Source organism: Coregonus clupeaformis, chromosome 37, assembly GCF_020615455.1.
Source record: "Coregonus clupeaformis isolate EN_2021a chromosome 37, ASM2061545v1, whole genome shotgun sequence".
Classification (NCBI taxonomy): Eukaryota; Metazoa; Chordata; class Actinopteri; order Salmoniformes; family Salmonidae; genus Coregonus; species Coregonus clupeaformis.
This window is the reverse complement of record NC_059228.1, coordinates 10,128,588-10,153,943: the sequence shown is the minus strand read 5'-3', so window position 1 is coordinate 10,153,943 and position 25,356 is coordinate 10,128,588. Positions and strand designations below refer to the sequence as shown.

The following is a 25,356-nucleotide window of genomic DNA, read 5'->3' as shown; positions in this document are numbered from 1 at the left end:
GTGGACATTCTCAATTTTTCCCCTAACCCATCTGTCTATCTCCTCATTTGAATTCCATGCTGTCACAGTCACTAGCCCATTTAAGCTTAATATCCTTGTCATCTATCGCCCTCCAGGTTCCCTTGGAGAGTTCATCAATGAGCTTGACGCCTTGATGAGTTCCTTTCCTGAGGATGGCTCACCCCTCACAGTTTTGGGGGATTTCAACCTCCCTACGTCTACATTTGACTCATTTCTCTCTGCCTCCTTCTTTCCACTCCTCTCCTCACCCTCTCACCGTCCCCCCCTACTCACAAGGCAGGCAATACGCTTGACCTCATCTTTACTAGATGCTGCTCTTCTACTAATCTCACTGCAACTCCCCTCCATGTCTCCGACCACTACTTTGTATCCTTTTCTCTCTCGCTCTCCTACAACACTACTCACTCTGCCCCTACACAGATGGTAATGCGCCGCCGCAACCTTCGCTCTCTCTCTCCCACTACTCTCTCCTCTTCCATCCTATCATCTCTTCCCTCTGCTCAATCCTTCTCCCTCCAATCTCCTGATTCTGCCTCCTCAACCCTCCTCTCCTCCCTTTCTGCATCCTTTGACTCTCTGTGTCCCCTATCCTCCCGGCCGGCTCGGTCCTCCCCTCCAGCTCCGTGGCTTGATGACTCATTGCGAGCTCACAGAACAGAGCTCCGGGCAGCTGAGCGGAAATGGAAGAAAACTAGACTCCCCTGTGGACCTGGCATCTTTTCACTCCCTCCTCTCTACATTTTCTTCATCTGTTTCTGCTGCTAAGGCCACTTTCTACCACTCTAAATTCCAAGCATCTGCCTCTAACCCTAGGAAGCTCTTTGCCACATTCTCCTCCCTGCTGAATCCTCCTCCCCCTCCTCCCTCTCTGTGGATGACGTCGTCAACCACTTTGAAAAGAAGGTTGACGACATCCGATCCTCGTTTGTTAAGTCTAATGACACTGCTGGTCCTGCTCACACTGCCCTACCCTATGCTTTGACTTCTTTCTCCCCTCTATCTTGCGACTTGTGACTACAGGCCGCCCAACAACCTGCCCGCTTGACCCCATCCCCTCCTCTCTTCTCCAGACCATCTCCGGTGACCTTCTCCCCTACCTCACCTCGCTGATCAACTCATCCTTGACCGCTGGCTATGTCCCTTCCGTCTTCAAGAGAGCGAGAGTTGCACCCCTTCTCAAAAAACCAACACTTGATCCCTCTGATGTCAACAACTACAGACCAGTATCCCTTCTTTCTTTTCTTTCCAAAACTATTGAGCGTGCCGTCTTTAGCCAACTCTCTTGCTATCTCTCTCAGAATGACCTTCTTGATCCAAACCAGTCAGGTTTCAGGACTGGTCATTCAACTGAGACTGCTCTTCTCTGTGTCACGGAGGCTCTCCGCACTGCTAAAGCTAACTCTCTCTCCTCTGCTCTTGTCCTTCTAGACCTGTCTGCTGCCTTTGATACTGTGAACCATCAGATCCTCCACTCCACCCTCTCCGAGCTGGGCATCTCCGGCGCGGCTCACTCTTGGATTGCGTCCTACCTGACCGGTCGCTCCTACCAAGTGGCGTGGCGAGAAGCTGTCTCCGCTCCACGTTCTCTCACCACTGGTGTCCCCCAGGGCTCAGTTCTTGGCCCTCTCCTATTCTCGCTATACACCAAGTCACTTGGCTCTGTCATATCCTCACATGGCCTCTCCTATCATTGCTACGCTGACGACACACAACTAATCTTCTCCTTTCCCCCTTCTGATAACCAGGTGGCGAATCGCATCTCTGCATGTCTGGCAGACATATCAGTATGGATGACGGATCACCACCTCAAGCTGAACCTTGGCAAGACGGAGCTGCTCTTCCTCCCGGGGAAGGACTGCCCGTTCCATGATCTCGCCATCACGGTTGACAACTCCGTTGTGTCCTCCTCCCAGAGTGCGAAGAGCCTTGGCGTGACCCTGGACAACACCCTGTCGTTCTCCGCTAACATCAAGGCGGTGACCCGATCCTGCAGGTTCATGCTCTACAACATTCGGAGAGTACGACCCTGCCTTACACAGGAAGCGGCACAGGTCCTAATCCAGGCACTTGTCATCTCCCCGTCTGGATTACTGCAACTCGCTGTTGGCTGGGCTCCCTGCCTGTGCCATTAAACCCCTACAACTCATCCAGAATGCCGCAGCCCGTCTGGTGTTCAACCTTCCCAAGTTCTCTCACGTCACCCCGCTCCTCCGCACACTCCACTGGCTTCCAGTTGAAGCTCGCATCTGTTACAAGTCCATGGTGCTTGCCTATGGAGCTGTGAGGGGAACGGCACCTCCGTACCTTCAGGCTCTGATCAGTCCCTACACCCAAACGAGGGCATTGCGTTCATCCACCTCTGGCCTGCTGGCTCCCCTTCCTCTGCGGAAGCATAGTTCCCGCTCAGCCCAGTCAAAACTGTTCGCTGCTCTGGCACCCCAATGGTGGAACAAGCTCCCTCACGACGCCAGGACAGCGGAGTCACTCACCACCTTCCGGAGACATCTGAAACCCCACCTCTTTAAGGAATACCTGGGATAGGATAAACTAATCCTTCTACCCCCCCTAAAAAATAAATAAAATAATAATTGTAAAGTGTTTATCCCACTGGCTATAGGGTGAATGCACCAATTTGTAAGTCGCTCTGGATAAGAGCGTCTGCTAAATGACGTAAATGTAAATGTAAATGTAAACAGGAAAATGCTCATCCAGAGGCAGCGCTCCTAGTGGCCGGGGACTTTAATGCAGGGAAACTTAAATCAGTTCTACCTAATTTCTGCCAGCATGTTAAATGTGCAACCAGAGGAGAAAAAAAACTCTAGACCACCTTTACTCCACACACAGAGACGCATACAAAGCTCTCCCTTGCCCTCCATTTGGCAAATCTGACCATAACTCTATCCTCCTGATTCCTGCTTATAAGCAAAAACTAAAGCTGGAAGCACCAGTGACTCGGTTAATAAAAAAGTGGTCAGATGACACAGATGCTAAGCTATAGGACTGTTTTTCTAGCACAGACTGGAACATGTTCCGGGATTCTTCAGATAGTATTGAGGAGTACACCACATCAGTCACTGGCTTCATCAATAAGTGCATCGATGACATTGTCCCCACAGTGACCGTACGTACATACCCCATTCAGAAGCCATGGATTACAGGCAACATCCGCACTGAGCTAAAGGGTACAGCTGCCGCTTTCAAGGAGCGGGACTCTAACCCGGACGCTTATAAGAAATCCTGCTATGCCCTCCGACGAACCATCAAACAGGCAAGGAATCAGTACAGGACTAAGATTGAATCGTACTACACCGGCTCTGATGCTCGTCGGATGTGGCAGGGCTTGAAAACTATTACAGACTACAAAGGGAAGCACAGCCGCGAGCTGCCCAGTGACACAAGACTTCCAGACGAGCTAAACCACTTCTATGCTCGCTTCGAGGCAAGCAACACTGAAGCATGCATGAGAGCACCAGCTGTTCCAGATGACTATGTGATCACGCTCTCCGTAGCCAATGTGAGTAAGACTTTTAAGCAGGTCAACATTCACAAGGCCGCAGGGCCAGACGGATTACCAGGACTGGCAGACGTGTAGCTCAGTTGGTAGAGCATGGCACTTGCAACGCCAGGGTTGTGGGTTCGTTTCCCACGGGGGACAGTATGAAAAACAAAAATGTATGCACTCACTAACTGTAAGTCGCTCTTGATAAGAGCGTCTGCTAAATGACTAAAATGTAATGTAAAATGTGTACTCCGAGCATGTGCTGACCACTGACATTTTCAACATGTCCCTGACTGAGTCTGTAATACCAACATGTTTCAAGCAGACCACCATAGTCCCCGTGCCCGAGGTCACTAAGATAACCTGCCTAAATGACTACCGACCCGTAGCACTGACGTCTGTAGCCATGAAGTGCTTTGAAAGGCTGGTCATGGCTCACATCAACACCAGTATCCCAAAAACCCTAGACCCACTCCAATTTGCATACCGCCCAACAGATCCACAGATGATGCAATCTCTATTGTACTCCACACTGCCCTTTCGCACCTGGACAAGAGGAACACCTACGTGAGAATGCTATTCATTGACTACAGCTCAGCATTCAACACCATAGTGCCCTCAAAGCTCATCACTAAGCTAAGGATCCTGGGACTAAACACCTCCCTCTGCAACTGGATCCTGGACTTCCTGACGGGCCACCCCCAGGTGGTAAGGGTAGGTAACAACACATCTGCCACACTGATCCTCAACACGGGGGCCCCTCAGGGGTGCATGCTCAGTCCCCTCCTGTACTTCCTGTTCACCCATGACTGCATGGCCAGGCATGATTCCAACACCATCATTAAGTTTGCCGACGACACAACAGTGGTAGGCCTGATCACAGACAACGATGAGACGGCCTATAGGGAGGAAGTCAGAGACCTGGCCGTGTGGTGCCAGGATAACAACCTCTCCCTCAACGTGACCAAGACAAAGGAGAGGATTGTGGACTACAGGGGAAAAAAAGAGGACTGAGCACGCCCCCATTCTCATCGACGGGGCTGTAGTGAAACAGGTCACCAACGAACTATCATGGTCCAAACACACCAAGACAGTCGTGAAGAGGGCACAACAAAGCCTATTCCCCTCACAAAATTATACAGCTGCACCATCGAGAGCATCCTGACTGGTTGCATCACCGCCTGGTATGGCAACTGCTCGGCCTCCGACCGCAAGGCACTACAGAGGGTAGTGCGTACGGCCCAGTACATCACTGGGGCCAAGCTTCCTGCCATCCAGGACCTCTATACCAGGCAGTGTCAGAGGAAGGCCCTCAAAATTGTCAAAGACTCCAGCCACCCTAGTCATAGACTGTTCTCTCTGCTACCGCACAGCTAATTATGGCTACCCGGACTATTTGCACTGCCCCCCCACCCCATATTTTTACGCTGCTGCTACTCAGTTAATTATTTATGCATAGTCACTTTAACTCTACCCACACGTACATATTACCTCAACTACCTCAACTAGCCGGTGCCCCCGCACATTGACTCTGCACCGGTACCCCCCTGTATATATAGCCTCCCTAATGTTATTTTATTTTACTTCTGCTCTTTTTTTCTCAACACTTTTTTGTTGTTGTTTTATTTTACTTTTTTATTTAAGAAATAAATGCATTGTTGGTTAAGGGCTGTAAGTAAGCATTTCACTGTAATGTCTACACATGTTGTATTCGGCACATGTGGCCAATAACATTTGATTTGATTTGATTTGACATGTCTTAATGTTGAGCCTTTTGTGTTTCAAGTGTGTAAACACTGTGTGTTCATGTTATGTAGACGTTGTCTGACTGGAAGTGTATTTCAGGGACAGGGTAATGGACCATAACACAGATTACCACAGTGTAAATTCCAGTAACTATCATTAACAAAGTCCCATCAGAGCTGCTCAGGAAACGATAGACAGTGATGCATCCTTAAACAAGTGTGTGCATGTGTGTGCATCCTTTCTCCCATTCTCCAGCTGTACTCTCTATATGGCCTGGGCATTTCCATGTTAAAAAGCCCCATGAGCAATAACATGTCATAGGATCACATCAAATTTGGTGTCAATCAAATGAAGTTTATTTTTTTGTTGTTGAATTTAAGGCATATATAAATTGTTCAACCATTTTCCATCCTACACAAAAATCTTTAACAGACTGCAACTGAATTGACTACAATGGGAATTCATAGGAGTCACAAACCACAGTTGGGTCACTTGCTACCAGTGTTGTAGGAGTCTGGTCTCGAGACCACATTGAGTGTCTTGGTCTTGTCTCGGTGTCAGATACATTTTTACTCAGTCTTGACTCGGTATCGGACAGTGAGGACTCGTAATTTCTTCCCGAGAGACCAGCGGAGTACAAAACTCATAATTAGTAGCTTCCATTCAGTCAGCGCATAAAAGCGCTTCGCCAGGACAAATATATACACTCCTTTCTTGAAACGTTAATATCTTGTGGCCTATTGAAACCTGTAACACTACTTTCCTTTATGTTCATTGAAAATATCCTAAAACTTTGTCAGAATTTCCTTGACTCACTGGTAGGGAAGAGGGGGAAATTGTTGGATAGTTGCACGCTCACTATTAGTAAAAGGGAGATGGGGAAATTGTAAGTCTTTATACAGTGCATTCGTTAAGTATTTTCAAAAATTTTCTTAAGTTACAGCCTTATTCTAAAATGAATTAAATTGTTTTTTTCCTCATCAATCTACACACAATACCCCATAATGACAAAGCAAAAACTGGTTTTTAGACATTTTTGCATATGTATTACTAATAAAAAACTGAAATATCACATTTACGTAAGTATTCAAACCCTTTACTCAGTACTTTGTTGAAGCAAATTTGGCAGCGATTACAGCCTCAAGTCTTCTTGGGTATGATGCTACAAGCTTGGCACACCTGTATTTGGGGAGTTTCTCCCATTCTTCTCTGCAGATCCTCTCAATCTCTGTCATGTTGGATGGGGAGCGTTGCTGCACAGCTATTTTCAGGTCTCTCCAGAGATGTTCGATCAGGTTCAAGTCCGGGCTCTGGCTGGGCCACTCAAGGACATTCAGAGACTTGTCCCGAAGCCACTCCTGCGTTGTATTGGCTGTGTGCTTAAGGTCATTGTCCTGTTGGAAGGTGAACCTTCGCCCCAGTCTGAGGTCCTGAGCACTCTGGAGCAGGTTTTCATAAAGGATCTCTCTGTACTTTGCTCCGTTCATCTTCCCCTCAATCCTGACTAGTCTCCCTGCCACTGAAAAATATCCCCACAGCATGAAGCTGCCACCACCATGCTTCACTGTAGGGATGGTGCCAGGTTTCCTCAAGACGTGACGCTTGGCATTCAGGCCAAAGAGTTCAATCTTGGTTTCATCAGAACAGAGAATCTTGTTTCTCATGGTCTGAGAGTCCTTTAGGTGCCTTTTGGCAAACTCCAAGCAGGCTGTCATGTGCCTTTTACTGAGGAGTGGCTTCGGTCTGGCCAGGGTTGTGGGTTCGTTTGCAACGCCAGGGTTGTGGGTTCGATTGCCACGGGGGGCCAGTATGAAAAAAATTAATAAATAATGTAAGTCGCTCTGGATAAGAGTGTCTGCTAAATGATGTAAATGTAAATGTAAATGTCATTCTGTTACCGGGTGTTAATCCACTTCACTTACTGTAGTTCAATAACCAAAATATTTCAACATTTCAATTTAGCCCTCTCCATATAGGCCAATTCCCACGAGTGTAAAGGGTTAACTTTGCAATCGATGGTTTTTGTTTGGCATACGTTTAAAGTGAAAAAGTCTCAGTGTCATTCTGCTACCGTAGAATTGCCTGTCTGTAATTACAGTTCTATTCTCTGCCTGATGCTATATCTGTGCATTGAGAGAAAGCTGTGGTTTGTCATTTGTGGACGACCTTGGGCTCTGGAGAATCCTTTCTAAGAAGATGTGGCTAAGTGTGTGAGTGTTCGTGAGTGCTTGCCTGTCTGCCACTCTGTGTGCATGTGCGTGTGTACATTTGTATGTGTGTGCAAGGCCGACCCTAAGCGCGATTGTTTGGGGGGACCCCCCAACTCCTGAGCAAAACATTTAAGTGTTAGAGTAATTTTTTATATTTCCTGTAATTCTACATATTTTGCCATGGGGCGCAGAGAGAATTTTGCAGTTTTACATCCAATTTCCTTCCACATTTTGCTATGGGGTGGGGAGAAATTGTTGAAGTTTTAAAGCAAACTTCCTGACATTTTGCCAAGAATTATGCCATGTTAATATGATATCTGAGAGAGAGTGACTAACAAAATCAATGTGGGTACCCTGGAGGTCAGAGCCCCAAGGCACGTACCCGGTCGGTAATTCGGCCATGATTACTTTCAGATAGCTGGCTAGACTAATTTATCAATCTAAAAATGTTTTGCTGACATGGGCTAATTGAGTGACTGTCAGTGACTGACAAATAAAATGATGTCGCTTATGCCTAGGGCCGGCCCTGTATGACATATTCCGCAGGTTTCATGTGTGTTTTTGATCTGAACACACCCTTTGGTCCAGCTGGCACACCACTGGCCACAGTTAGGGTAGTGTGTGTACAGTCTGGCCCTGCTCTCTGCTGTGAATAGGCTCCAGGCCTTCTTTCCCTTAGCCAGAGTTGGAAGAAAGAGTGGACCTGACTGGTTCAGACAGGATTTGCTGTGTACCACTGGCTTCACTGACTCCCCTTTCTACTGAAATGCCCATAAAACAACTTCCTTGGTTCCTGATCCCTATGTACACACACACACACAGAAAACCCATACATACAGTTTTGATTCACATAGTCTTCCAAACGTATTATTCTCCTGCAATGGAAACTCTGAGTGTGTGTGTGTGTGTGTGTGTGTGTGTGTGTGTGTGTGTGTGTGTGTGTGTGTGTAAGGGCATAGCATCAGCTAACCTCTGGGTCTGGCTGGGCTGGGCTGGGTCCATTTCCCAGTCACTAGAACTAAAGGGAAACACATTGCTGAGTAGAACCAGTGCCAGAGCAATGAGAGTCCAACAGCAACTCTGGAGCCAGCTCTCCGGTCCGCACAGGCTCCACTATAGCCACACAATGATGTCATGATCCCAGAATACTGGACTGTGTGTGTGTGTGTGTGTGTGTTTGTGTGTGTGTGTTGGATAGAATGCCGCTGCTGTAATGGGACTTTGTGGAAGGGAGGTTGTCTTGTTGCTGCACATTCAAAGGCCGTGTTTGTCAGAGGGCTTGGGATTTTTCAAGTGCCTCCTCAGAAGACATTGGTTTCCCTGCCACTTCCGCCACTTTGAGCTGAGGCATTTGAGAGGAATGCTACTCATAAAGTATTCTTCCCCATTCCCACAAAGCTGTGTCTGTGTGCACGTGAGTGCATTCTTTCCTTTGTATGCGTGTGTATGTATGTGCGTGCGTGCCTGTGCGTGCGCGTCCACTGTAATTGTGACAAAGTGGCGTGCGAAGTGCACTAGATCAGTTAGGCGTCTCGTTGCAGTGCAAACAGTGGTGTTCTCTGGTATTAATGGCACTCTCTGTGTCTCTGTGGTTTAACATGAGCCTGACAGCTTTCTAAGAGTCCTCTCTGGTCAGGGGCACACAAAGGACTGGCTGTAACCGTGAGACTTGACACTGTGCGACCATACACTTTCACGTCCAACCCGACTTCCGCGTTACAAACTGTAGCCATAACCAAGAGGGGCAGTACAACAGGAGTCAAGTCTCACTGGAGTAAGTGAATGAGTTAGTCTATACAGGTTTAGTAGTTACAAGTGATGACATACAAAATATGACCAATAAAGAAATAAGTTGTTTCCATTAGATTTTTAAATGTATTTGACAATGGATGCTCAATGCAAGAGCATTTGGGGAATGTAACTGTTCCCTTTTCCATTTAAGAACATAAATCAGTCAGCGTTATCAGTAATGGCACTCTCACTAGTCTAGTATGCACCACCTCCCATTCTATATTTGCTGCATTTGGGTTTGTGTGGAGGTTGATATTTCTCCTCTCAGACTGTATAAACATTGTTTTAATGGGTTAGACCATTTTCCAAGAGGGAAATGAAAGGTCTCATTCACATCATTCAGTGCAAGTCATGGGAGTGGGACTGAGGATGTATTCAGTGACTGTGTATGTAAACATGAAACATAAACATGTTTCCTTCATTCTCCCTCTTACAGATTCAGCAGCTGGAGACGCAGGTGATAGAGGCAGAGAAATGTGCCTTCAAAGCTCACCAGCAGGTAAATGAGATGTGTGTGTGCGTACGTGTGTGTCAGCATGCTCGTGTGTGTGTGTATTTGTGTGTGTTACATGTACAGGTAACTGCCAAAATAAAGGAAACACCAACATAAAGTGTCTTAATAGGGTGTTGGGCCACCACGAGCCAGAACAGCTTCAATGCGCCTTGGTATAGATTCTACAAGTGTTTGGAACTCTATTGGAGGGATGTGACACCATTCCTCCACGAGAAATTCCATCATTTGGTGTGTTGTTGATGGTGGTGGAAAACGCTGTCTCATGCGCCGCTCCAGAATCTCCCATAAGTGTTCAATTGGGTTGACATCTGGTGACTGACACATGGCATATGGTTTACACGTTTGCATGCTCTTCAAACCATTCAGTGACCACTCATGCCCTGTGGATGGGGGCATTTTCATCCTATGGTGGCATAGCCATGGTATCCAAAATAATGGCCAAAATAATGGCCTGCCGAGCATTTTTATACATGACCATAAGCATGATGGGATGTTAATTGCTTAATTAACTAATGAACCACACCTGTGTGGAAGCACCTGCTTTCAACATTCTTTGTATCCCTCATTTACTCAAGTGTTTCCATTATTTGGGAAGTTACCTGTATATTTATTGAGCACATTCTATTACGTGTGTGATGTGTGCGTATGAGTGTGTGCATGTGTGCTCTTTATAACAATGTGTGTGTGTGTGTCTCTCTCTTAGGTGCAGTGGATGGAGGAGAAAGTGAAGGCCCCAGACGGTCAGTCAGGTGACTCTGAGGTGCGGTTGTTCAAACGCTGTCAGGACCTACAGTCTCTCCTACAGGAGAAGGATAATGTCATCACCCTGCTGGAGACACAACTGGAGGAGCAGGTAAACAGTTGTCCCTAGACTTTCCCCCTAATGGTTAAGTTTAGGATTGTGGGAGGGTAAGCATATCCTAGAACAGTGTTTGTGACTACAGCTGGAGGAGTAGGTAAAGAGCCGCCCCTAGACAGTGATCTAAGGTCAGTTTTGTGCTTTCCCCCCTAATGGTTTAGGGTTAGGATTGGGGGAGGATATGCTGATCCTAGATCAGTGTTGATATCTGTCTCTGTCCCTTACCAGAAACAGATCCGAGCCCAGGATGCTAAGACTGTGGAGGAGAAAGCAGCCAAGATCAAAGAGTGGGTGATGCTGAAGCTGTGTGAGGTACAGTACAGGAAGTGTGTGTCCTCACAAGGATAGCAAAACAAGGAAAACATTTTGCCAGTCCCCACAAGGAAAAATGCTATTTAGGCTTAGGGTTGCAATTAGGGTTAGGAAAAATAGGATTTTCAATGGGAATCAATTGTTTGGTCACCACAAGGAAAGCAAAACAAGCATGTGTATTTGTATAGTATTAGTGTTGATGCTTTTTGGTGTTACAAGAGTTTGTGCTGTTCCTAGTTTGAGGTGGAGAATGCTGCTCTGAGAGAGACCAACATTCAGCAGGAGGCTCAGATCCAGGAGTTACAGAAACAGATGCAGGGTAAGGACCACAGGAAAGACACACACACCCAAATCCCCTGGCTAGACATTTTAAAGTCTGTTTCATGTATGTGTTCCAGCCCTGGAGCAAAAGCGAGGAGGTGGTGTCCAGTCCAAGCCCGGGGAAGCCCAGCGTCTCAGCAGCTTGACGTTTGGCTGTTTCCAGGTACGAGGGAAGAACCCCCAGGTCCTAACAGGCCCCGAGCCCGCCCAGAGGACCCTCAGAACCCAGCTCGAGGCCGAAGGGGGGAACAACACTGGTCAGTCCCTACCTCCTCATATCTACTGGATGACCATCACTGATCATTTCTATGACTATCAACGTCATACTACAAATGTAGGATCTTTAATTTGAGCAAGTTTGCTACAGCAGGAAAATAATTCTGCAGCAACAGAAAATGTGAATTATAATTCATGGAGATTTTTGTAGGGGTTGATAAATTTTTTGGTAAGGCAAATCAAGTCATTTAAGTGGAAATTACAAACTTTAAAAGCCTTTTTAAACCTTGAATATACTACACATTTGCATTTCCTGCTCTACACGACAATTCTCAGCAACAAAAGAGTAATCAAATTAAGATCCTACATCTTATGTTCTTCACTGCTGGTCCAGGAGAACCACTAGTCCAGTGGATAGGTGAAATAATTGTTATATTTTATGATACAAGTATCAAACTTGATATGCTAGATACAGTTGAAGTCGGAAGTTTACATACACCTTAGCCAAATACATTTAAACTCAGTTTTTCACAATTCCTGACATTTAATCCTAGTAAAAAAGTCCCTGTTTTAGGTCAGTTAGGATCACCACTTTATTTTAAGAATGTGAAATGTCAGAATAATAGTAGAGAGAATTATTTATTTCAGCTTTTATTTATTTCATCACATTCCCAGTGGGTCAGAAGTTTACATACACTCAATTAGTATTTGGTAGCATTGCCTTTAAATTGTTTAACTGGGGTCAAACGTTTCAGGTAGCCTTCCACAAGCTTCCCACAGTAAGTTGGGGGAATTTTGGCCCATTCCTCCTGACAGAGCTGGTGTAACTGAGTCAGGTTTGTAGGCCTCCTTGCTCGCACACGCTTTTTCAGTTCTGCCCACAAGTTTCTATAGGATTGAGGTCAGGGCTTTGTGATGGCCACTCCAATACCTTGACTTAGTTGTCCCTAAGCCATTTTGCCACAACTTTGGAAATATGCTTGGGGTCATTGTTCATTTGGAAGAACCATTTGCGACCAAGCTTTAACTTCCTGACTGATGTCTTGAGATGTTGCTTCAATATATCCACATAATTTTCTTCCTCATGATGCCATCTATTTTGTGAAGTGCACCAGTCCCTCCTGCAGCAAAGCACCCCCACAGCATGATGCTGCCACCCCGTGCTTCATGGTTGGGATGGTGTTCTTCGGCTTGCAAGCAGTCCCCTTTTCCCTCCAAACATAACGATGGTCATTATGGCCAAACAGTTCTATTTTTGTTTCATCAGACCAGAGGACATTTCTCAAAAAAGTACAATCTTTGTCCCCATGTGCAGTTGCAAACCGTAGATAATTGTGTACCTGTTTCCTCCAGCATCTTCACAAGGTCCTTTGCTGTTGTTCTGGGATTGATTTGCACTTTTCGCACCAAAGTACGTTCATCTCTAGGAGACAGAACGCGTCTCCTTCCTGAGCGGTATGACGGCTGCGTGGTCCCATGGTGTTTATACTTGCGTACTATTGTTTGTACAGATGAACGTGGTACCTTCAGGCGTTTGGAAATTGCTCCCAAGGATGAACCAGACTTGTGGAGGTCTACAATTCTTTTTCTGAGGTCTTGGCTGATTTCTTTTGATTTTCCCATGATGTCAAGCAAAGAGGCACTGAGTTTGAAGGTAGGCCTTGAAATACATCCACAGGTACACCTCCAATTGACTCAAATTATGTCAATTAGCCTATCAGAAGCTTCTAAAGCCATGACATCATTTTCTGGATTTTTCCAAGCTGTTTAAAGGCACAGTCAACTTAGTGTATGTAAACTTCTGACCCACTGGAATTGTGATACAGTGAATTATAAGTGAAATAATCTGTCTGTAAACAATTGTTGGAAAAAATACTTGTGTCATGCACAAAGTAGATGTCCTAACCGACTTGCCAAAACTATAGTTTGTTAACAAGAAATGTGTGGAGTGGTTGAAAAACTAGTTTTAATGATTCCAACCTAAGTGTATGTAACTTCCGACCAAAAATTTGCCCAAAATGCTGTCCAACTCACATTTTTTGTTGTTGATATTTTGATCCCTCTATTGAGAGGGTCAAATTTCAGCATGCTCCTAATGATTTAAAAATATTGTGTGATATCTGTGGATTAGAATGATATCTAATATGTACCAAAACAGTGCTTGTATAATAAGTAATGGTAGCCTTAGTATCCTGTTCCATACTTCCCTTTCAAAAAGGTAGAGTTCTATTAGAATGGCTTCATGTCCATGGTTCAATTTTCAACATTCTAAGTATAGGGGAGTAAGTAGGCTACAGGGAAGGTTTCTTGTTACATTTCTTGAAATTGACAAAATACAGAATATCATATACAGTGAGGGAAAAAAGTATTTGATCCCCTGCTGATTTTGTATGTTTGCCCACTGACAAAGACATGATCAGTCTATAATTTTAATGGTAGGTTTATTTGAACAGTGAGAGACAGAATAACAACAAAACAATCCAGAAAAAAACGCATGTCAAAAATGTTATGAATTGATTTGCATTTTAATGAGGGAAATAAGTATTTGACCCCTCTGCAAAACATGACTTAGTACTTGGTGGCAAAACCCTTGTTGGCAATCACAGAGGTCAGACGTTTCTTGTAGTTGGCCACCAGGTTCGCACACATCTCAGGAGGGATTTTGTTCCCCTCCTCTTTGCAGATCTTCTCCAAGTCATTAAGGTTTCGAGGCTGACGTTTGGCAACTCAAACCTTCAGCTCCCTCCACAGATTTTCTATGGGATTAAGGTCTGGAGACTGGCTAGGCCACTCCAGGACCTTAATGTGGTTCTTCTTGAGCCACTCCTTTGTTGCCTTGGCCGTGTGTTTTGGGTCATTGTCATGCTGGAATACCCATCCACGACCCATTTTCAATGCCCTGGCTGAGGGAAGGAGGTTCTCACCCAAGATTTGACAGCACATGGCGCCGTCCATCGTCCCTTTGATGAGGTGAAGTTGTCCTGTCCCCTTAGCAGAAAAGCATAATGTTTCCACCTCCATGTTTGACGGTAGGGATGGTGTTCTTGGGGTCATAGTCAGCATTCCTCCTCCTCCAAACACGGCGAGTTGAGTTGATGCCAAAGAGCTCGATTTTGGTCTCATCTGACCACAACACTTTCACCCAGTTCTCCTCTGAATCATTCAGATGTTCATTGGCAAACTTCAGACGGCCCTGTATATGTACTTTCTTGAGCAGGGGGACCTTGCGGGCGCTGCAGGATTTCAGTCCTTCACGGCGTAGTGTGTTACCAATTGTTTTCTTGGTCACTATGGTCCCAGCTGCCTTGAGATCATTGACAAGATCCTCCCGTGTAGTTCTGGGCTGATTCCTCACCATTCTCATGATCATTGCAACTCCACGAGGTGAGATCTTGCATGGAGCCCATGGCCGAGAGAGATTGACAGTTATTTTGTGTTTCTTCCATTTGCGAATAATCGCACCAACTGTTGTCACCTTCTCACCAAACTGCTTGGCAATGGTCTTGTAGCCCATTCCAGCCTTGTGTAGGTCTACAATCTTGTCCCTGACATCCTTGGAGAGCTCTTTGGTCTTGGCCATGGTGGAGAGTTTGGAATCTGATTGATTGATTGCTTCTGTGGACAGGTGTCTTTTATACAGGTAACAAGCTGAGATTAGTAGCACTCCCTTTAAGAGTGTGCTTCTAATCTCAGCTCGTTACCTGTATAAAAGACACCTGGGAGCCAGAAATATTTCTGATTGAGAGGGGGTCAAATACTTATTTCCCTCATTAAAATGCAAATCAATTTATAACATTTTTGACATTTTGTTGTTATTCTGTCTCTCACTGTTCAAATAAACCTACCATTAAAATTATAGACTGATCATTTCTTTGTCAGTGGGCAAACGTACAAAATCAGCAGGGGATCAAATACTTTTTTCCCTCACTGTATAATGTATTTAGTAGACTTTAGGGAACACCCAAAATACTGAAAATGAGGATGAAAGTATATTCAAGAATCAGTCATTTTGGTCGATTTCTTTTGGCACCTTTTCACCACTTTTCTACAAAATATTTAAAGGATACATATAAATGTCATTCTTGGGCCATTTTATTGTATTCTCCAGAACCCTTAAAACATTTTAAGCCATAGTTGGGCTGTATGTACCAATTATTTATGTGAATCTTGTCCAATATGGCCCTATGGTGCTGGTTGGTGATCATTTTGAAAAACTGAATATAATTAGGGGTGTAGTGCTCCTGGAGCGCACCAGAGTGACGAATCAATGTCTCGGAAGATCACTTAATGAATTATTAATTAGTATTCTGCATAATAGCCTGACTATAATAGCATACTTGTTACTGTAAGACCAAAAACACCACCTAATTTCTTAAGAGCTTTAAGGATGATTGTGCTGAATGGCCAAGTTTTTTTTCTCATGATGCGGCCAAAACTAGCGCGCACCATAGGAAAAATGGTCTCTGATGGAAACAATACAGGTAGGATAGTCTGTTGCTTGTTAATATCATATGCTCTGAAATCCGCTCAAAAAGTATTTACTCGCATCACTCAAGAAGATCTAAATGCATATTCTCATGAAACTGAGTGAGATCAAATGGCATTCAGATGCAGCTTGGACATTTGACCTGTAAAATGAGAAGATTTATAATTCACGATTGATAGTGATGATGGCCTATTTTGATTAGGTAGGCCTAATTTGGTGTTTGAAGGTATTGAAAATACAACCATTTATTCAAGTCAATGTGTGTAGGCATACGATGCATTTGGATGATGCGTTTTATGCATATAAAATTATATTATTCAACAGGCTATGTTGCAAGAGTTGGAAGGTGTTCCTAATGTTCGGTATACTCAGTGTATTTGGTTCTTATCCGCTGGACTACACAGGGTGTGCAGGTTCTTGATCTGGACCAGCACTAACACACCTTATTAAGCTTAACTAATCATAATTCCTTTGATTAGTTGAATCAGGCGTGTTAGTACTGGGCTGAAACAAATGCCTGCACAGCATAGTCTGTAAGTCCCCAGTACCAGGATTGAAGAACATTGATTTGGTATGTTATTTGGTACATGATATTGATAATAATAAGCCATTTAGCAGACGCTTTTATCCAAAGCGATTTACAGTCATACAAGTGTTTGTTTACTTTGACAGATAACACCAATACAGAGACATCAGTCTCCTCCGGGGCAGAGAGTGGAGGCCACAGACCAGCGGACGCTACCTCAGAGGAGGAGACTGAGAGTGTGTGTGAGAGCACAGGAGGGCCAGAGTCTCGTTGTGTGTCCTCTGTGCTCTCCATTGCTGCTTTGGAGGGCGAGGGTGGAGGTTTGTGTGAAGGGGAGGGGTGTCCGCTGAAGTACAGCCGTCCCGGCAGCGAGACCTACCTCACAGCGTCTGATGACAGCAGCTCTCTGTTCGATGATGACATGGAGCGTACCAAGCTCCCCCACTTCCACCTGCCGGGGTCCGGGGAGGGGGGGCTGACGGAGAAGGAGGGGGTCAGGGAGAGGAAACTTGAGGATTGCTCCTCGGACGAACTCAACAAACGCTTCCAGTCCCAGAGACTAGACTCCTCGTCCTCCTCCAGTGACCCCTCCAACACCCCTAGCCCCATCCTCACCCCCAAGCGCCCCACCTCCACCCAGGACTCCAGAGACCCCCCCGCCTCTCCCAAGCAGCCCCGCCTGCGGACGCCCGCTGGGTTTGGCGTGATGAGCGTGGCCCTGGCCAAGAGACACCTGAGCCAGCCGCCAATCAGCACGGAGGCGGCTCATGGACGGACGCGCAACGCCATCAGCATGCTCCGCCCCCTTAGGCCCCAAGAGACCGACCTGGATCAGGAACAGGAGGTCGGCATGGAGACGGGTAGAGACACGCCCCCTCAGCCAGCCACCAAGCCAACCTTGCGCACCTCACCAGCCTCACTCGCCACGGACAAAGACGAGCCCCCAGAGAGCCCAGACCTCCCTGCCACGGTGCCAGGGAGCAAGCCACCGACACCCCCTCTACACAGGTTCCCCTCCTGGGTGAGCATTAAGTTCTATTTACCTTTATTGTACATACTTTGAGTGTTTTATGCTTTGCTTGTGTTGACTGTTCCTTTAGGAAAGCCGGATATATGCAGTGGCTAAGTCTGGCATCAGGCTGTCAGAGACCTCATGTACAGACCAGGCAAGCAAAGGTGAGAGAGAGAAGAAGAGAATACTGGGTCAGTACCGTTCTGCCATTGGCCCTGTGTTTTGGAGAAGGCTCTGTGATTGGCTGATTGAGCTGTCATCTCTGTTCCAGACCCCTCCCTCCAGTCCTCGTACCCTGCTTTTGTGCTTTACACATCCCTCATCTATAAGAACATGACCACGCCTGTTTACACTACACTGAAGGGGGTAGGTGTGTGTGTGTGTGTGTGTGTGTGTGTCACCCGCAGAAGTCCTGTTTTAATGTGACCCTCTAGAGTGTGTGTGTGTGTGTGTGTGTGTGTGTCAAGCTGATGGTGTGTATTACCTTCTGTAGAAAGCCACTCTGCTGAGCAGTAGTCCGTTCTCAGAAGAGTCGTCCAGCTCAGAGGAGTCGTCCAGCTCAGAGGAGTCGTCCAGCTCAGAAGAAGAGGAAGGATCTAAATGTAGCTCACACACCTCTAGATCCGGCTCCCGCAAAAACAGCAACCCCGGCAGCCCCCGCTCCCTCAAGAGAGGTACTGCACACACTCACACGGACACTTCATAAATACAGACTCACACACTTGCGCACACACACACACTTGCACACGCAAGCATGCGCATGCACACATACACATACACACACATGGTCATTGCACACACATGGTCAGACACCTCACACACACACACACACACACACACACAAACACACCACAAGAAGGCTCACACAAGAGTACACATCTCACACTGCCTCATATTAAAACCAAATCCATACGTGATTATTACCATGTTCTCATGACTGTCTGTGTATTCCCTCTTCTCCAGCTGTGTCCATGTCGTCCATGACATCAGAGAGTGACTATGCCATTCCTCCTGATGCCTACTCTACTGACACAGAGTGTTCTGAGCCAGAGCAGAAACTCCCAAAGACCTGCTCCAGCACCCGCGACAACGGCAAGAATGTAAGAACATTGTTTTTTTGTTGAGCACAAACCACGTTTCTCTCTATAGCTAGGTTTCCATCCAATTGCCGACAGATTTTCATTGGAATATTCTAAAATCGGAATAAAACAATATGCCACCAGAGGGGTGTTTCCATCAAACTGACTTGTTGTGTATACAGTGGGGGAAAAAAAGTATTTAGTCAGCCACCAATTGTGCAAGTTCTCCCACTTAAAACGATGAGAGAGGCCTGTAAATTTCATCATAGGGACACGTCAACTATGACAGACAAAATGATACAAAAAAATTCTCCAGAAAATCACATTGTAGGATTTTTAATGAATTTATTTGCAAATTATGGTGGAAAATAAGTATTTGGTCAATAACAAAAGTTTCTCAATACTTCGTTATATACCCTTTGTTGGCAATGACACAGGTCAAACGTTTTCTGTAAGTCTTCACAAGGTTTTCACACACTGTTGCTGGTATTTTGGCCCATTCCTCCATGCAGATCTCCTCTAGAGCAGTGATGTTTTGGGGCTGTCGCTGGGCAACACGGACTTTCAACTCCCTCCAAAGATTTTCTATGGGGTTGAGATCTGGAGACTGGCTAGGCCACTCCAGGACCTTGAAATGCTTCTTACGAAGCCACTCCTTCGTTGCCCGGGCGGTGTGTTTGGGATCATTGTCATGCTGAAAGACCCAGCCACGTTTCATCTTCAATGCCCTTGCTGATGGAAGGAGGTTTTCACTCAAAATCTCACGATACATGGCCCCATTCATTCTTTCCTTTACCCGGATCAGTCGTCCTGGTCCCTTTGCAGAAAAACAGCCCCAAAGCATGATGTTTCCACCCCCATGCTTCACAGTAGGTATGGTGTTCTTTGGATGCAACTCAGCATTCTTTGTCCTCCAAACACGACGAGTTGAGTTTTTACCAAAAAGTTATATTTTGGTTTCATCTGACCATATGACATTCTCCCAATCCTCTTCTGGATCATCCAAATGCACTCTAGCAAACTTCAGACGGGCCTGGACATGTACTGGCTTAAGCAGGGGGACACGTCTGGCTCTGCAGGATTTGAGTCCCTGGCGGCGTAGTGTGTTACTGATGGTAGGCTTTGTTACTTTGGTCCCAGCTCTCTCCAGGTCATTCACTAGGTCCCCCCCGTGTGGTTCTGGGATTTTTGCTCACCGTTCTTGTGATCATTTTGACCCCACGGGGTGAGATCTTGCGTGGAGCCCCAGATCGAGGGAGATTGTCAGTGGTCTTGTATGTCTTCCATTTCCTAATAATTGCTCCCACAGTTGATTTCTTCAAACCAAGCTGCTTACCTATTGCAGATTCAGTCTTCCCAGCCTGGTGCAGGTCTACAATTTTGTTTCTGGTGTCCTATGACAGCTCTTTGGTCTTGGCCATAGTGGAGTTTGGAGTGTGACTGTTTGAGGTTGTGGACAGGTGTCTTTTATACTGATAACAAGTTCAAACAGGTGCCATTAATACAGGTAACGAGTGGAGGACAGAGGAGCCTCTTAAAGAAGAAGTTACAGGTCTGTGAGAGCCAGAAATCTTGCTTGTTTGTAGGTGACCAAATACTTATTTTCCATCATAATTTGCAAATAAATTCATAAAAAATCCTACAATGTGATTTTCTGGAATTTTTTTTCTCAATTTGTCTGTCATAGTTGATGTGTACCTATGATGAACAATTACAGGCCTCTCTCATCTTTTTAAGTGGGAGAACTTGCACAATTGGTGGCTGACTAAATACATTTTTTCCCCACTGTAAAAGGTTGTGCATGATGACATGGTGCCCATAAAAAAACAATTTTACAGTTAAGTTCCCATGTACCAAATAAAACATCTAAATTAAATGGGTTTCCATTGCATTTTCAACTCTACCGATGGTTTTGTCACAAAAACTGTTGCAATAAAATAGCAAACTTGCCCAATCTGGTTTTGGCGCATACTCTCTCGACAAGAGTTTGCTGATAAAGTGACACAGCCAACACATATACCCTACACCTGACACTATACATACACACCACTCCCCAACTCCTGTGTTTGTAGGAGCCCATGGAGAAGTCAGGGTACCTCCTGAAGATGGTGAAAACGTGGAAGAAGACTTGGAAGAGACGCTGGTTTGTCCTCAAAGATGGAGAGCTGCTCTATTACAAGTCACCGGTCAGTTAGAAAAACTCACACACTCACACACACGCTCACACACACTCACTCAAATCATGTATACCAACTGGCCTCAAAAGTTTGCCTTGAAATTAATGTGGACTGACACTGTTATGATCTATGTTATTTATGGGTTTGTGTACATCTGAGGCTATATTTAGTGTGAGTGTTTTTCTGCCATGTCTCCTTGTACACGTTCATGTCTACAGATGTAGGATCTTAATTTGAGCCAGTTTGCTACAGCAGGAGAATAAACCTGCAGCAACAGGAAATGTGAATTATTATGTGGACATTTTTGTCGGAGTTGTTACATTTTTCATTAGGGCAAATCAAGTCTGACATTTTAAAGTGGAAATTACAAACTTTAGAAGCCTTTTTAAACCTTGAATACACTACAAGTTTGCATTTCCTGCTGTGCAGCAACAAAAGAGTGATCAAATTAAGATCCTACATCTGTAGCTCTCATGACAGGTCTGATGATTTGGTTCAGTGAACTGTAACACTCTCACTTATGTCATTTACTGAATGAGCCTATGTGATTGGTCTTCCCAGAGTGATGTCATCCGGAGACCACAGGGTCAGATTGAGGTCAACACCACCAGTAGTATCGCCCGCGGCGACGGGAAGCAAGTGCTCCAGGTACTAGTGTGTGTGTGTGTGTGTGTGTGTGTGTGTGTGTGTGTGTGTGTGTGTGAGAGAGAGAGAGAGAGAGCAGGAGAGTGTGTTCATGTGGATATTTGCCTGCACATTTTTAGCATTAACTATAATTTCCTGTTTGTGTGCGTGCATGCTGACGTGCCCGCATGCGTGTGTGTTATCTCAGATTGTTACAGGGAAGAGAGTATACTATCTGAAGGCAGACTCTCCCAACCTGCTAGAGGAGTGGCTGAGGGTTCTACAGAGTGTTCTGAGGGTCAAAACAGCCAGCCCACTGTTCGCTCAACCTGAGATACGACCCGGGATGAAGGGCCATCTCATCAAGGTTCTGTCTTACAGCACTAAATATCCCTGATAGCCATGAACTTTAAAGGGGCAATCTGTGATTGCTACATCCATTTTTTTGTTACTTTTAAATTCATAATATATAGCCATTGATTCTGGAATAATATAACTTATAAATGCCTCGTGAGCTTAGTTCAACTGTCTAACTCAATCAGAACCCAAAAAATAAGCTTTCTTTACTCCTTTGTTTGTAAACAATGTAATTGTAAACAAACCCTGTATAGCCTCAAAACATTGTTAAAACTAGCATTTTGATATCATGGATGATCAGCCCTTGCATCCATAGCTCTGTCTATACATTTTGGAGAGGTTACATTTCTTCAGCCCTACCCCTCATTTCTCCAGCCCTATTTGCTTTGTTATTGTTTGAACTGCAGATTGCCCCTTAAACTCTCTACTTGAACGATAACTCTCTAGAACTATGACTCTATGAGTCGAGTGTTGACATTTGGTTGACTAAGGTGGTTACCAATGACCAGTGCCTCATTGAAGTGAAGGTCACTTTTTTGTATCTCTGTCAGGTGAAACATGGCTACTCCAAGCGGGTGTGGTGTGCCCTCATCGGTAAAACACTCTACTACTTCCGCAGTCAGGATGACAAGGTACACAACTCATTCACTTATACTCATACTCTCTACTCATCCATCTTCCCATTCACCATACTAACGCGCAGTGTGCGCCCCCACAGTTCCCCCTAGGTCAGATCAAGCTGTGGGAGGCTCGGGTGGAGGAGGTGGACAGGTCACGTGACTCGGATGAGGAGCTGAAGTCATGCGGGAGGGGCTTACAGGCCACGCCCCACACCATAGCTGTCCATCCCCAGGAGCAGGGCCCCACCTACCTGCTCATTGAATCCCGACATGAGAAGGTATGAGAGGAGCCAGAATCAGTGTGGATACATGGTAGAGAACATCCCATGATAAAAAGGTCACACAGACACAAAAATGACCTACAGTGAATACATTTTAGTACGTGTTTCACTTGCTAGAATCAAACCCACAACTGTGGTGTTGCAAGCACCATGCTTCACCCAACTGGTAGATACTGCTAATACTGCCGTAATTAGCCAATATACTGTACAGTGCCTATCATAAGATTTCTTCAAATTTGATTGTGTTACGAAGTGGGATTCAAATGTATTTAATGGGGAAAGAATTGTCAAAGATCTACACAAAACACTAATGTCAAAGTGGAATAAAAATTTAAATAAATACTTTTATGACAAATTAAACACACATTTAAATAAGTATTCACCCCCTAAATCAATACATGTTAGAAACACCTTCGGCAGCAATTACAGCTGTGAGTACTTTGGGGTATCTAAGTCTCTAAAAGCTTTGCACACCTGGATTGTGCAATATTTGCGCATTATTCTTTTCAAATTCTTCAAGCTCTGTCAAATTGGTTGTTGATTATTGCTAGACAGCCATCTTAAATCTTGCCATAGATTTCAAGCAGATTTAAGTCAAAACTGAAACTAGACCACTCAAGAACATTCACTGTCTTCTTGGTAAGCAATTCCAGTGTAGATTTGACCTTGTGTTTTAGATTATTGTCTCCAGACCTTGCTGATGACAAGCATACCCATAACATGATGCAGCCACTATGCTTGAAAATATGGAGAGTGGTACTCAGTGGTGCTGTGTTGGATTTGCCATAAACGTAATGCTTTGCATGTTTTTTTGCTGTATTACTATAGTGCCTTTTTGTAAACAGAATGCATGTTTTGGAATATTTTAATTCTGTATAGGCTTCCGTCTTTTCACTATGTCATTTAGGTTTGTATTGTGGAGTAACTACAATGTTGTTGATCGATCCAGTTTTCTCCCATCACAGCCATTAAACTCTGTAAATGTTTTTAAATCACCATTGGCCTCATTGTGAAAACCCTGAGTGGTTTCTTTCTCTCTGGCAACTCAGTTTGGAAGGACACCTGTATCTTTGTAGTGACTGAGTGTATTGATACACCATCCAAAGCCTAATAACTTTACCATGCTCAAAGGGATATTCAGTGTCTGCTTTTTCTTTGCCCATCTACCAATCAGTGCCCTTCTTTGCGAGGCATTAGAAAAGCTCCCTGGTCTTTGTGGTTGAATCTGTGCTTGAAATTCATTAATCGACTGAGGGACCTTATAGATAATTGTATGTGTGGGGTACAGAGATGTGGTAGTCATTCAAAAAGCATGTTAAACCCTATTATTGCACACAGAATGAGTCCATGCAACTTATTATGTGATTTGTTAAGCACATTTTTACTCCTCAACTTATTTAGGCTTGCCATAACAAAGTGGGTTAATAGATTTTAGTTATTTATTTTGTATAAATGTGTAAACATTTATATAATTTTCTTTTCACTTTGACATTATTAAGTATTTTGTGTAGATCAGTGACAGAAAATCACAATTAAGTCAATTTCAGTGTGAAAAGATTCAACGGGGATGAATACTTGATAGGCACTGTAGCTATAGTGGTTCTGCCCTGTCTTCTGGTTTCTTTAGGAGGCTTGGCTGTATCACCTGTCGGTGGCAGCGGGCAACACGGTGGGCAAGGTTGGCACAGAGTTTGAGCAGTTGGTGGGCCAACTGCTCAATGTGGAGGGAGAACCAAGTGAGTGTCCTACTGCTCTTCTGGCTTTTGTCTGTTTCAGTATCTCATCAGTTAGACTCTTCTGCTATTGAAAGTGACTATAAGTCGGGTGTGCAAGACTTCTCTTCAGTATGTCAATAGTTTTCACTGCATTTTCCAAACTCGCTCTTTTTCTCTCGCTCTTTCGTTCAGACTCTCAGATATGGAGAAACCCCATGCTGTGTTTCAGTAAAGAGGGTCTGTCATCTCCACTCACCACCCTGCCCTCTCAGGCCCTGCAGACTGAGGCCATCAAGCTCTTTAAGGTAGGATACACACACACATGCGCACAAACACTCACGCGCATGACATCACAGACATGTGCACGCAAAGAGAATTAGTTCATGGGCCTTGCAATCTTTTGACAATAAATAATATTCAAAGAGCTATGTCAGTTTTTCCAATGACTCTCCTCCTTTCTCTTTATATCTCTCTCTCTTTCTGTCCCCCTCTCTCCCTCTCTTCCAGACATGCCAGCTCTTCATCAACGTGGCAATCGATGCTCCAGCCATTGACTACCACGTGTCCCTGGCCCAGAGTGCGTTGCAGGTGTGCCTGACCCACCCAGAGCTACAAAACGAGTTATTTTGTCAGCTCATCAAACAGACACGCAAGAGACAGCCCCAAGGGCAGCCCTGGCCCTTGCAGGTACACATACATACTCTTTCACCACAGAGGGGCAGCAGGAGTACATGTAAAATTACATACAGTCCACACCTGACAAATTCAATGGATTGTGGCGGTCATGAATAGATTGTTGTGAATCCATTATGGGTGCACTAAACTGGAGCATGCAGAGTATGTATTTGAATTTGAACTAGTGAATTGCAATGGATTTAAACAGAGTTTGCCCTTATCCACTGAGTATACAAAACATTAAGAACACCTGCTCTTTCCATGACATAGACTGACCAGGTGAATCTAGGTGAAGGCTATGATCCCTTATTGATG

The 25,356-nt window shown here is 45.0% G+C and overlaps 1 protein-coding gene across 2 annotated transcripts in view; it reads left to right on the top strand.

Moving 5' to 3' along the window:
• The window catches only part of plekhh2 (pleckstrin homology domain containing, family H (with MyTH4 domain) member 2), a 50,430-nt gene that overhangs the window by 17,004 nt on the left and 8,070 nt on the right, over positions 1-25,356 (top strand). Inside the window, exons 3-20 of one of the 2 annotated variants that reach the window (XM_045211534.1) lie at positions 9,704-9,766; positions 10,485-10,634; positions 10,869-10,952; positions 11,190-11,271; positions 11,351-11,530; positions 16,648-17,522; positions 17,602-17,677; positions 17,785-17,879; positions 18,007-18,187; positions 18,477-18,613; positions 20,665-20,778; positions 21,331-21,417; positions 21,602-21,760; positions 22,302-22,382; positions 22,469-22,648; positions 24,279-24,387; positions 24,559-24,671; positions 24,874-24,954. In XM_045211534.1, coding sequence (XP_045067469.1) covers positions 9,704-9,766; positions 10,485-10,634; positions 10,869-10,952; positions 11,190-11,271; positions 11,351-11,530; positions 16,648-17,522; positions 17,602-17,677; positions 17,785-17,879; positions 18,007-18,187; positions 18,477-18,613; positions 20,665-20,778; positions 21,331-21,417; positions 21,602-21,760; positions 22,302-22,382; positions 22,469-22,648; positions 24,279-24,387; positions 24,559-24,671; positions 24,874-24,954 — 2,847 coding nt within the window. Of the gene's footprint in view, positions 1-9,703; positions 9,767-10,484; positions 10,635-10,868; positions 10,953-11,189; positions 11,272-11,350; positions 11,531-16,647; positions 17,523-17,601; positions 17,678-17,784; positions 17,880-18,006; positions 18,188-18,476; positions 18,614-20,664; positions 20,779-21,330; positions 21,418-21,601; positions 21,761-22,301; positions 22,383-22,468; positions 22,649-24,278; positions 24,388-24,558; positions 24,672-24,873; positions 25,054-25,356 lie in introns of both variants that reach the window. The other variant, XM_045211533.1, reaches the window with a different exon arrangement.